Genomic DNA, 12,990 nt, shown 5'->3' on the forward strand with positions numbered 1-12,990 from the left:
AGCACTTTAGAAGAAGTTGGTTATAAATATTTTACTTATTTAGCTTCAAGATCATTTTTTCAACATTTTAACTCTGATGAAAGTTCTTTTCTAGAACCTTTGAATTCAAAAATGCAGCCAAGCATGATGCTTATCCTCGTCATCTTTTATATGATCATTCCTCCTTTCTTATTTTCTTTTTCTTCGTTTATTTAACTTCTCATCCTCATTCTCTTTCATTCTATTTTCTTTATTACATTTGCATGCTTTCATTCATAACATTTTCATCCTGTGCCTGTTTTATTTTCTTTTTTTAAATTTATTATTTTACCATTAGTGTTCAAATGTTCTTATTCAACTGTTGTATCTTTTTTGGTATTATTTTGGTGCTTCAGTGACTTGTTTTATACTGTTGGGTGACATTATTTATCTGTCAATGCCAATCTTCTATGATACCTATGTTCCTTTTGCATTGACATGAATTTATATTATGAAAGATGACGAGGATAAGCATCATGCTTGGCTGCATTTTTGAGTTCAAAGGTTCTAAAAAAGAACTTTCCACCACAGAATGTCGCTAGATCATACATGAGATCGTGCATCACAAATGAATCTTCACCAAAGTTAAAATGTTGAAAAAATGATCTTGAAGCTAAATTTGTAAAATATTTATAACCAACTTGTTCTAAAGTGCTGTCACTCTTTGGTTGCTACAAAAGATCTTCTGCCATCCACAATAACACCAGTTCATCTCTTTCGAATTCATAGTGTTTCGGGAATAAAGAACAATAAACAAAGCAACGTTTTAAGTTCGATGGAAGGTAGTAATAACTAATTCTTAATCCAGGAAGAATGCTACTCTCATCTTCAGAAAACTCCCAAATCTCATTATACAAAACATCAATCCATTCCCTCTCATGATCTTTTGTCCTTAATAAGCTCTTCTCATGATCTTTTGTCCTTAATAAGCTCCCAAGTGTTTGAACAGTCAAAGGTAACCTTTTATACTTTTCAACAATTTTTCTACCAGTAATTTCTAGAGCTGAACGGTCTCTAGATTCAGTAGGAAAAAATGCATGTTTTGCAAACACTAACCAACAATCTTCCTCATGCAACAAACTCAAATTGAAAGGTTGAATGTGATTAGTTTTCACCATAGAAGCAACTGAATCAAGACGGGATGTTACAACAGTATGACCTCCATCACTTCCACATTCAAAAGGAGTTAGAAAACTTTCCCAACCCTCACGATTATTGCTCCATACATCATCTACAACAACCAAGAATTTCTTTCCTTCTAACTTATCCTTCAAATGATTTTGAACTGTATCTAAATCATTTGGGTGACAAGAATTACCAGTTTTCTCTGTCACAGTCTTTGTCATCTTAAGAACATCAAATTCCTCCTCACCAACACAAACCCATGCTTTTAACATGAAATTTTTGTTTCACTTCCGCATCATTATAAACCAATTTTGCCTGAGTAGTTTTTCCTATCCCACCCATGCCCACGATGGGAATCACAGATATTTCACCATCTTTAGTATCATCTAACAACAATTTCACTAAGGTATCCTTCTTTCTGTCCCTGCCAACAAACATATCAGATTTTTTAACTAGTGAGGTTGATGGAATCCTCCCTGACATGTTCTTCGCTGCAATCTTTTCCAGACCAAGGATATCTTTGTATTTCGCAATATCCTCTAGTCTAGCAATGACTTCTTCAATCGTAGTCACAACTATATCCTTATCTTGTGAATTGAAGATATGAGACAGGAAGTTACTTGGATCCTTTTGAGTGGCAGCTTTGGTGCATATTTCATCCAACAAGTCAACAGCATCATAGACAGCATCTTGAAGATTTTTGAGCCACCTTTTGACAGCATTGTCAGTGATCTGTTTCTTCTCAGCATCATTCAGCACAGCTTCAACCACGTTTAAAATATTCTCCAACCTTCCACACGGATCCTGGTCAAGCTTCTTTCCTCGGATCCAGTTGACAAACTTATCATCGGACAACCTGTCGAAAAGAACATTGAGAAAAGAATAGAGGAAAGCTCCTCCAACAAGTGATGCAACCAAGTTCACAAGAACAAGAAAGTAAGAAAGGGTGAGGGAAGTTGTTTATAGTATGCTCTGGAATTCAAAAATTCTGACGAACACAAAAGGGTAAGAAGGAAGTGGTAGGTTGCAGTGTAGTTTAGCCAAGTATATGGTATTGTAAATTGACTTTAAAATTGAGATGCTTATTGGTCTTTTAGACAAGTTCACATGATGCTTCTGGGTCTTTTCCTCGAAAACAATGACATGTTTGAATGCTTTCACCTATGGTGTATGTTAATTTTTATTGAGACATCATTTAACTGTTTTGGCCATATTTTTGAAATTTATTCAGATTTCATTTTGTATATGACTTTAATATGTTAAATTGGCTTGAAGCCTACACTAACCAGACATTCTTTTACCTTATTATTTTTTTTGTCCTAGCACACAACTATCTTTATCAAACTCAGGGTCAATGTAATTATCTCTATGAATAAAATCTAGTGCTTTACGAAATTCTAAAATGATATGTCTAATCATTTTAGAATTAAGATTTATAGCATGGTTTAGCATTTCATAATTTTTATGTTAAAAGTATGAATTTCATCGTTATTATTAAGAAGATATTTTCTTATTATAATGTTAGTATAATTTCAATCAATATTATTTTTATAAAATAATATTTTCTTTTTTATAAAGAAAAAAATTTTAAAAATAAATTTTTTTCATTTTTATAACCTGTTCCTGTTGATGTGTTTTTTTAAGAGACTTTGTATAATTTATAATCTTTGAAAGCATTTCTTTTACTGAAAATAACTCTTAGTACTGATAACATGTACTCATTGACAAAGATTTATAAAAGAATTACTCTTATTACATATAACATGTACTCTTCGAGAGTGGAGTGTAAAAAATTAAAATTCACCATCATGCACAATAAAATATTACTCTTGTTATAATATAACATATTTAAAATAATTATCTTCAAAAATTGGAGTAAATTAGTATTTTTTTAAAGATTTTTTTGTGACTATTTTTTTAAAAGTTTAATTTATACTTTTAGAGTGTGAGGCGATTTACTTAATTTTTTTATATTTTATATGTTTATTTTTTATTTTTTATTTATGTTTATTGTTATTTTTGTAGTGCAACTTTATGGACTTTTTTTATGAATTGTTCAAATATCTATATTATTTTTTTTGCATGCATCACGATACTTCAAATATCAAATTAACATATTTTAATATCTATATTTTTTTTGCTTGTATAAGGTACTTCAAATATAATTTTTTCTCCTCATCATAACAGAATTCTCCATTCCACATATTAATATAGTAATTCTTTTCGTGGATGAAATCTAAGGCTACAAAAGTTTTAGAATAATATATTTGATTGTCCTATCATTAAGATTGATAGCATGCTTTATTCTTTTGTAATTTTCATAATAAATATATTTTGTTATCACGAGAGAAATATTCTCCTTTTATATTATTATTATATTTTTATTTTTATTTGATTGAATTTTTATAAAATATTTTTTTAATACAAATTATAAAGTTTTTAAAATTAATTATTTTTATATTTAAGATTTGTTTCTGTTCAAATCTTTTTTCCTAAAAATATATCATATAATTTATCATTTCTAATAATATTTCCTTCAATAAAAATAACCATGAACCATTAACAGTATTAAGGATTATTCCTATTATACGAAATGTAATTAGACATTATAATTTGAACAGAGACATTTTAAAAATGAAAAAAAAAATATAATTTATATTCTCTAATAACATTCTGTTCAATATGAATAATATTTAGTATTCTTTATGATTCAAAGGTTACTCCTATTGAACGAAATGCTATAAGAAATTATGAAATATATGATGTAATGTTAGTAAAAAGATTTGAATAGAAAAAAATAAAAAAAAAATAATCTTTAAAATTTTTCAACTTATAATAAAAAAATATTTTATAAATATTCAATTGAATAAAAATATAATAATATTATAAAGAGTGAGTATTTCTGCTATGATAATAAAGAAATATATGTTTTTATTATAAAAATTATAAAAGACTAAATTATGTTATTAATTTTAATTTTAGGATGATTAAAAATATTATTCTGAAATTTGATGTAGCTTTAGTTTCATTTATAGAAAGAGTTACTATGTTAATAATAACTTTCATAAAGATAGTTTAGTACTGGGAAGAAGAATCATGATGTCTAAGAATGTCTTATTTGTATGGGCCTAGAGAAGGCAAGGACAAAATGAAATCAGAAAAAATTTCATGGATCTGACCACAACAATTGAATCATGTCTCAGATCAAAATTAATATACACTACATGTAAAACTATTTTTGGAACAAGGTTAGTATTTGACTAATGCTGAAAATGATTATATTCAAACATTGAGTCAAATTAATTCTCTTTTTTGGGGACTTAATCTACAGTTTTAAAGAATGAGATAGTTTATTTAGTTCTATTTTTTATATGTTTATTTTTTTTATAAATTTTATGCATTTTATAAATATATAATTTTTTATTATAACTTATTTTTATTAAGCTTATTTATGAATTTATTATTATGTTTTATTAAGGACTTGTGTTTAATTATCATAGGGAAGTATTTAAGTTATTGTATCTGATGTATTTGTTTAGTTTTTCTTGATCTTATTTTTATTTAGTTAGGTGTCATCTTTGATGGTTTTGGTTTGAATGTTTATTTTCTCTTTTATTTATGTTTATTGATGTTATTTTTGCTGTGACAGTTTATGGGTTCTTTTTTTTATTTTGAGTCCTTCAAACAGAATTATTTAAAATTAATGTCTCTGATTCTTGTTAGTCATTTATTGTCTTTTGAAATTTAGTTGGTGTTATGCACCACGTTTTACTGTTTTACTGTGTTTTACCGAAAACATAACTATCAGGTTGCTTCCATGTGCTCACTTAGTGTGGTTTTTTCATACCTTGTGTTGCATGTTTATAAGAAACACTTTCATGTATATTCCACTTGATTGATTTCATCTTAAAGCTAGCATTACATGTATTTCTTTTTTAACTTTCTTGAAGCTGCATCTTTTATTTTTGGATTGGTGGCTAGGATGGTCCTCGCATTATCATTGACTGTTGTTCTGCAGGTAAATAACCTCACTACTATATTCTTTTTTTTTCCTTTTTCTTTTTCTTTTCCCTAAAAAAAAAACAAAACTTTTGAAGGTTTGAATATCTGAAACTTTTGGTATAATTTCACAGAAAGTAGCCAATTTTTGTTACAATCAAATATCTATTTTGGTGGACATGAGATATGTGCTGCATGCTGCCAATATTCAACCAGTTTTTTGAGACTACTTGGTAAGCAGTTTTTTCTTCTTCTACTGCTTTTGCTTATAGGCTTAAAAAAGAAAGAGATTTTTACACTTCAAAGTTTAGTTATTGTATCATTTTTTGTGGCATAGATGAATAGATTTTGGGCTTGTCAATTGAAAATCAAGAACTCAAGCTGTCAAAAAAACGTGGAAAGAACATAGTTAATCACAACCAAACATAAAAAAATTCTTATAACAGAACTATAACTGATTTACTTAATAAACAGAATAAGATAATCTAATTAACAAACTATATAGTTATAACAGAACTATAATAGACATAATGTTATTTAATACTAATGCTAACAACATCCTAAATATCATGCCCTATTATAAATTTATAAGAGTAATAGACTGCACAAATTAAAATTTACATTCTTGTCAAGGTTATACATAATATTATTTTGTTTCTTGGACTTGTTCTATAATAATTATATATTTATATGTGGCCCAATTTTTTGTTTTGGTGAGCCCAACACATGCGAAAACTTGAACACGCCCAAGATCAGCAATGAGAGTATTAATAATGATAGTGATTTCTCAGAACAGTAGGTTCTTCTCCAGAAGGGAGTTTATAAACACTGACACTCACATTTACACCATCACAAATCACCAATAGCAATCTTCAAAATTTTACCAAAATACAATTGTATATCAAACATCGCACGCCAGAAGCAAGGAACCTGCAAACAAGAGGTAACATTAGGAAATGGCAAAATTTGGCATGGACTGTATAGAAGGGAAAGTTATCAACCTCAAGAAACCAGGAGAGCAAGGATTTAGAGCTGATTGTGTCAACATTGTGGGAAAAGTTATTTCGGACAAGGAAATCAGCTTCAGAGCTTGCAAGAATGCACTGATGGGGATGTGGGGCAACCCTCAAGGAGTAGCAGTTACTGAGATAGGGTTAAAAAAGATGCTGTTCAGCTTCAAAGATAGGAGGAAAGGGTAACAGATACTCCAAAACAGTCCATGGAATGTGAGAGGTAACTTGATTAACTTCAGACTGTAGACTGAGGGTGAATCAGTTTTCGAAGTTGATCATGATATAATGGAGTTTTGGATACAAGTTCACGGCTTGCTACTGGATTACATCCATAAAGAAGCAGCTATTCAAATTGGGAACATGCTGGGAGTACTTGCTGAAGCAGAAGATCCAAAGGTGGAAGGAGTTCTGCGGAGATATTTTTTGAGGATCAGAGTGGGGATCAATATAACTAAGCAACTCCCAAAGGGATTTTGGTTAGCTAGAGAATCGTTACCACATATGTGGGTTCATTTCAGATACGAGAGACTGCCAGACTGTTATTGCTTTAACTGTGGTATCATTGGGCATGAAAAGAAAAGTTGCACAAATCCAACAGCAATGGCTTCTTGGGATCCGACAAAGCCGCGTTATTCAGCAGGACTGGGAGTTCATCAGGGCCGATCTAATGCATCCATGGCTGTTGGTAGCTCAAAACAAGAAGGATGGAAGGAGAGAGAGGTTGAGGAGGAAGCGCGTGGATGGCAGAGCAGGAAGAAAGAGAGTGAGGGGAAACAAGACACTGAGGAGAGTATGATCAGAGCTGAACAGGTTTTGCAGCAGGAATTCAGGAAAGTAGATTTCTTGAAAAACCAATCTAGGAGAGTGCTTGGGGAGGAGCAGGTACAAGTATAGCAAAATATCCCAGATTTTCAGGAAAGGAATGATAACACAAGAATATTAAGGACAACCTATCTAATTAATGCTGCAGAGAGAGAAATGAGAGAGATTGTAGACAAGGGCCAATTGGAGAGGCAAGCCCAAGTTGAAGAGATTAGAGAAAAGTGTCAGGAGAATAGAATATTTGGGCTGAATATGGTGGAGAAGCCCATTAAAGAAACAAATGATGTTCAAAAAGGAAAAGAGTGTGAAAAAAGCCCTCTTAAACTTTTAAGGGCTGAACCAGCAGAAAACAATTTTAGGAGGGTTGGGCTGATGGTACAAGCATCTTCAGAGGAGGTAAACAGCTATACGGTGCAGAAAAAAGAGAAAGGCAGAATAGAGAATAGAAAGGAGGTCACCATAAGAGAAGAGTTGAGGAGGTTCTCAGCAGCATATAGGAAAAACACATTAGGAAGGAGTATATTATTCAAAGGGAAGGAACAACATGGCAACGCTGAAGACTATCAGAATCGAGGAGGAGGAAAATGGGAATATAGAGAGGAAATAAAAACCCAGCTTTTGGTAAGGAGGAAAAGGAGGTGGGAAAATCAAAGAATGAAGAAGGGATGGAGTACTTTGTGGAATTAGCTGTTGATGAGGATGAAGAAAATGAAGTTATAAAAGAGGGTTTTGGAGAAACAACAAGATGGAAACTCAAACTTGCATGAAAAATAGAAACTGAGTTGAGTTTGAAAAGGAAGAGGAAAGATAAAGGAATTCTTATGATATCTAATGCTGAGTGGAATGAAGACATGCTAAAAGAGGAAGCTCAAGACTTTAAGAGATCAAGAGTGGCAGATGGTGAAGACTCTGTGGAGGCCAATGCTTTAAGCTTAATTGCAATGGAAGGGATTCAGAAAGTGAATGAAGAGGACCAGGAAAAGAAGACCAACAAGGTGGGAGGCAATGGAGCAAGAAAAGAGAAGGAAGAGAACTTGGTTATGATGACAGCAGAATGGGAACCAGGTAACTGTATCATGGCTGAGGAGGCGGGCCTATACATGCCCCAACCTCAGCCATGATCATACTTAGCTGGAATTGTCGTGGAGTGGCGGCATCCTTGACAATTTCTGAACTTTTAAATTTATGTAAACAGAAAAAGCCGTCTATTATTTTTTTGATAGAAACTAGAGCTAAGGATATTAAGATAAAAAGAATAAGAAGAAGGTTACATTTTGATAAATACTTTTGTGTAGAACCTCGGGACTTGTCCGGTGGTCTATGTATTTTGTGGAAAGATATTGTGAATATTAATGTTTACTCTTGGTGTGATAATTATATTAAAACTAAAATTAGTGATAGCAAAGGCAATGGTTGGAGTTGTAACTTTTTGTATGGTAATCCTATTTTTAGGAATAGAAAGAGGCTGTGGAAAATGCTAACTGAGAGTAATATTAATCCAGAGGAACCACAAGCCTGTTTAGGTGATTTCAATGATATTCTTACACAAGAAGAAAAGATTGGGCTGCACCCTAAACCTAAGAATCAGGTGGAAGAGTTTGAAAATTTTGTTAACACTAACTGTTTAATGGACCTGGATCTAAAGGGAAATAAATTCACATGGTTTAGTAATTCTAGAGGTGACTTTATAACTAGAAAAAGATTAGATAGAGTGCTGGTCAATTGGAGATGGAGGGAAATATTTCAACATGCCACTTTAGAAGCCCTCCCAGCTATTAGCTCTGACCACTGCCCTTTAGTTCTTAATCTTAATCCGGTTAAAAAAGTAAACAAGTATTTTAGATATGAAGTATTTTGGGATGACCACGAGGAATGTAAAGAAGTTATTCAAAAAGGATGGAATATGATAAGTGCTCAAAGATATAACTGGAATAGTTTTTCTCAAAAGATTAAACATTGTAAAGAGGATTTAAAAAGATGGAGTAGAAAGACTTTTGCAAGGGCTGATTTAGAAATAGCCAAGTTAAAGGAGAGGCTAATAGGGTTACAAAACTCTGAGTTCACAGAAGATCAGCAATATAGTATAGCACAGATTAGGGATAAGATTAGTAAACTGTGGATGCAAGAAGAGAAATATTGGGGCGCAAGATCTAGACTTAAATGGTTTAAGTGGGGTGACAAAAACACATTTTTCTTTCACGCCACAACTATTCAAAGAAGAGATAGGAATAGAATTGATAGGATTAAGAATGAAGAAGGGCAATGGATTCAAGGAGAAACTGAGATCTTGAGTTTAGCAGAGAATTACTTTTTAAGATTATTCAAAGCCTCCGATAAGGTGAACATGAAAGAGTGCATCAAGAAAATTCTTAAAAGAGTAACAGATGAGATGAATAAATGCCTTATGGAACATAAGATATAAGTGATGGGGAGATTAAGAAAGTTGTTTTCAGTATGGGTGGTATGAAAGCACCAGGTCCGGATGGCCTCAATGGTAGGTTTTATCAAAAGCATTGGGATATTATTAAGAGGGATGTGTGTGAAGTGGTGAGGAATTTTTTTGTTGATGGAGTCATGCTAGATGATATTAGTGAAACCACCCTTGTTTTAATCCCTAAAATTAAGAATCCTGAAAACCTAAATCACCTTAGACCTATTAGTTGTTGTAACTTTATTTATAAAATTATATCCAGGATTTTAGTGTTAAGATTGAGAGTTTTTTTTAGGGAATATTGAATCTCCGATACAAAGTGCCTTTGTAGGGGGAAGACTTATTCAGGATAATATTATTATAGTACAAGAGGCTTTTCATAAAATAGATAGGAAAGGAAAAAATGCTGTCGATATGCTAGCCATTAAACTAGATATGAATAAGGCTTATGATAGACTTGAATGGAGCTTTTTGGAAGAGGTGCTCAAAGCTTTTGGTTTTGATATGAAATGGTTTAAGTTGGTAATGAGTTGTGTGAGGAGTGCAAACTATAGGATTAAAATTAATGAAAATTTATCAAAAAAGATAGTTTCACAAAGAGGTTTAAGACAAGGAGATCCTTTATCTCCCTATCTGTTTATTATTGCTGCAGAAGTATTTACTATTTTGATGAATGAGGCCCAGAACAAGAATATTATCTCAGGAATAAAATTAGCTTCTAATGCTCCTTCATTAACGCATTTACTTTTTGCAGATGATTGTATTATTTTTGCAGAGACTAACGAAGAGGAGGTATATCAGATTATTCAAATCCTTAATCTTTATACGAAAGCCTCGGGTCAGGAGATTAACCTTCAGAAGTCGGGAATTTCTTTTGGCAATGCTATCCCAATCCAGACAAGGGTAAATATAGAAGAAATTTTGGGAATTTCAGCTTGGAAAAATCCGGGAAAATACCTTGGCTTACCAGCAAAATGGGAAAGATCTAAAAACCAAGCTTTAGCATGGATAGAGGAGAGAATAGATAACAAAATTGAGGGCTGGAAAGAAAACCTTTTAAATCAGGCAAGGAAAGAGGTGCTAATTAAGGCAGTAATACAGGCAATACCGTCATATGCTATGAGCGTAGTAAAGTTTCCAAAGAATTTTTGTAATCGACTGAGTGCAAAAATCGCTAGGTTTTGGTGGTCAAATCAAGGAAAAAGAAGAGGTATACACTGAAAAAGTTGGGAAAAAATAACGGCAGAAAAACTTGATGGAGGATTAGGCTTTAAGGACTTGGAGGTACATAATTTAGCTTATTTGGCTAAGCAAGCTTGGAGAATTATCAATAATCCGGATGCAACTTGGATAAAAATTCTCAAAGCTCTTTATTATCCGAATGGCAATTTTTGGGAAGCTAAGAGGAGTAAGGAGGCTTCGTGTATTTGGAACAGTATTTTGGAAGGAAGAGACTTTTTGAGAATGAAAGGTTGCTGGAGCATTGGTGATGGATCAGAGGTGAACGTATGGGCCAAGAATTGGATAGAAGGAAGTGGGAGATTAGAACTCCCAATTGGAGAAAGAAACATAAAGGTAAAGGAAATCCTGATAGAGGGAGAGGGTTGGAATGTGAGGAAAATTCAGAACATCTTTCCGAATCAGGTTGGCGAGAGAATCATAAAGACACCAATAAGCCTAATAAATAAGAAAGATGGTCTGATCTGGCCATATAAGGAAAACGGAGAATATACGGTGAAAATAGGGTATCATCTAGCAAGGGCAGAGAAGATAGATCAAGCTCAAAATCAAGCATCATCAAGTACGGATCTGAAGGAGTTATGGAAGACAATTTGGGGAATGCATATCCCCTAAAAATTGAAAATGTTCCTTTGGAAGGCTTGTCATAATATATTGGCTGTGAATTATAATCTATTTACAAGGAAAATTATAAAAAAGCCTACCTGCAGCATTTGTCAAGAGGCAGAGGAGACAGTTGAACATGCACTACTACTATGCCCATGGACTAGAGCAGTGTGGTTTGGATCCCAGATTCAATGTTCACCCACCCCTAATAATGTCACATCTTTCGCGAAGTGGTTACTAGCAATAGTCAATAGATTAAAGGCTGAAGATGGGTGTGGAACACAGAGTAAGATTAACAACTTGGCTTTCATAAGTTGGTCTATTTGGAAAGCTAGGAACTCTTTTATATTTCAGCATAAATAGCTCAGCCCAAAAACAATAATTATTACAGCGATCAACAAAGAAGCAGAATTCAGGAAATCAACAGAGCAGAAAGAAAAAGTAAAAGAAGTAATAAATAACAGACACAGGAAACAAATTACCTGGAGACCACCGCCAAATGGTTGGATGAAGATTAGCATTGATGCATCATTTGATAAAGAAACTGGTCAGGCAGCATCGGCAGCAGTAATAAGGAACTGTGATGGTAAGGTTCTATCTGGATCTACAATGAACTTCAAAACAATATCTCCATTAGCTGTTGAAGCTCATGCCATGAGGGACGCCATGATTCTCTCTAAAAATCTACAATTAGGGAGATGTTTAATTGAGACAGATAGCTTAGTACTAGTCCAAACAATTAAATCAAGAAGCAAGCTTTGAGAGATTGATGCAGTGTTAAATGACATATTCGAACTGATAAATAACCAGCCAGAAGTTGGTCTTACCTGGACTCCAAGGGAGGGTAATGAGCTGGCACATAAAGTGGCAAAAATGGCTTCTTCGAGAGCTTTAGGGCGACAATGGTGTGTGAGACCTCCAAAGGAGTTAGCAAGAATCATCAAAAGAGATGAAAGGGTAACTGCAAGTGTCAAAAGGAAGATTTTATAGACCCACCGCAATGTCCAAATGGAATTCAGAGTTTCGGAGGTGATTAGAGGTTGATAGAATGGATAATAAGAAGATCGCCGATGAAGCATGGCTACGGCCTTGTGTGCTTTTCCTTTTTCCTCTGTGGCGGACCTTCGTGCGGAGGAGACGACGACAGAGAGACCTATTCGGACTTGACCCAATTGCACCTATGCTTGTTCCAAAATATTAATTAATTGGAAGAAGGAGCTTGTAATGTGTTCATTGCAACAATGGGAGATTATAACAAAATGGGGGCATCTTCCTGCAACCTGTAGAGGCGTTGAAGTGGAGAAAAATTAGTTAGGATCTTGGGTTGGGTGGGCCGGGGTTCGGGTAGGGTTTTTGGGCTTAGTCCAAGACAAAAAAAAATGATATAAAGGGGGTAATGGTTATTGATCCATGTAAATCCGCAGGATACCAGTATGTGAATACAATTTTTAAAATTATAACTACAAAATAAATTAATAAAAAGTACTAGCATCAATCCAATAATTAAAAAGACTAGTAAATAATTATACTCCAACAAAAAAGAAATATAGTAAAATCGAGGAGTTTAAGGGACTCACATTTAAGTGACTCCAACAAAAATCATCATCTTTCAACTTTAAGTGACTCACATTTGTAATGGTCACATTCAATAAAAATATATAAAAATTAATTCTAAAATCTGAATACTTTGTGATCTTTTTAAATTTATTCTAAAATCTGTTGTGCTGGCTGTGATGT

At 33.2% G+C, this 12,990-nt stretch overlaps 2 protein-coding genes and 1 long non-coding RNA gene across 3 annotated transcripts; all 3 read right to left on the reverse strand.

Moving 5' to 3' along the window:
• Positions 1-689: 689 nt before the first annotated feature.
• LOC112729204 (putative disease resistance protein RGA3) lies at positions 690-1,364 on the reverse strand. Its single transcript, XM_025779531.1, has one exon. It carries the CDS (start codon positions 1,362-1,364, stop codon positions 690-692), a length of 675 nt encoding a protein of 224 aa, XP_025635316.1.
• Positions 1,365-1,386: 22 nt separating this feature from the next.
• LOC140177516 (putative disease resistance RPP13-like protein 1) lies at positions 1,387-2,288 on the reverse strand. Its single transcript, XM_072210634.1, has 2 exons — positions 2,251-2,288; positions 1,387-1,999 (listed from the first exon to the last, which is right to left on the reverse strand). The coding sequence occupies exons 1-2, from the start codon at positions 2,286-2,288 to the stop codon at positions 1,387-1,389; spliced, it is 651 nt and encodes a 216-aa protein (XP_072066735.1).
• Positions 2,289-5,551: 3,263 nt separating this feature from the next.
• Positions 5,552-12,255, reverse strand: LOC112755261 (uncharacterized). The gene is made up of 3 exons (XR_003178963.3): positions 12,081-12,255; positions 11,736-11,937; positions 5,552-6,072 (listed from the first exon to the last, which is right to left on the reverse strand). It is a non-coding gene; the product is annotated as an uncharacterized lncRNA (long non-coding RNA).
• Between the last annotated feature and the right edge of the window lie 735 nt (positions 12,256-12,990).

The sequence above is a fragment of the Arachis hypogaea genome, chromosome 2, assembly GCF_003086295.3.
Source record: "Arachis hypogaea cultivar Tifrunner chromosome 2, arahy.Tifrunner.gnm2.J5K5, whole genome shotgun sequence".
Taxonomy (NCBI): domain Eukaryota; kingdom Viridiplantae; phylum Streptophyta; class Magnoliopsida; order Fabales; family Fabaceae; genus Arachis; species Arachis hypogaea.

What these genes read in the sequence shown, in the direction of transcription:
- LOC112729204 (XM_025779531.1), bottom strand. Translation starts at nt 1,364, where the DNA reads ATGACAAAGACTGTGACAGAGAAAACTGGTAATTCTTGTCACCCAAAT.
- LOC140177516 (XM_072210634.1), bottom strand. Translation starts at nt 2,288, where the DNA reads ATGTCATTGTTTTCGAGGAAAAGACCCAGAAGCATCAT. An exon ending in AAAAGACCCAGAAGCATCAT is followed by an intron (nt 2,000 to 2,250) that starts GTGAACTTGTCT and finishes TCTTTTCGACAG; the next exon opens with GTTGTCCGATGATAAGTTTG.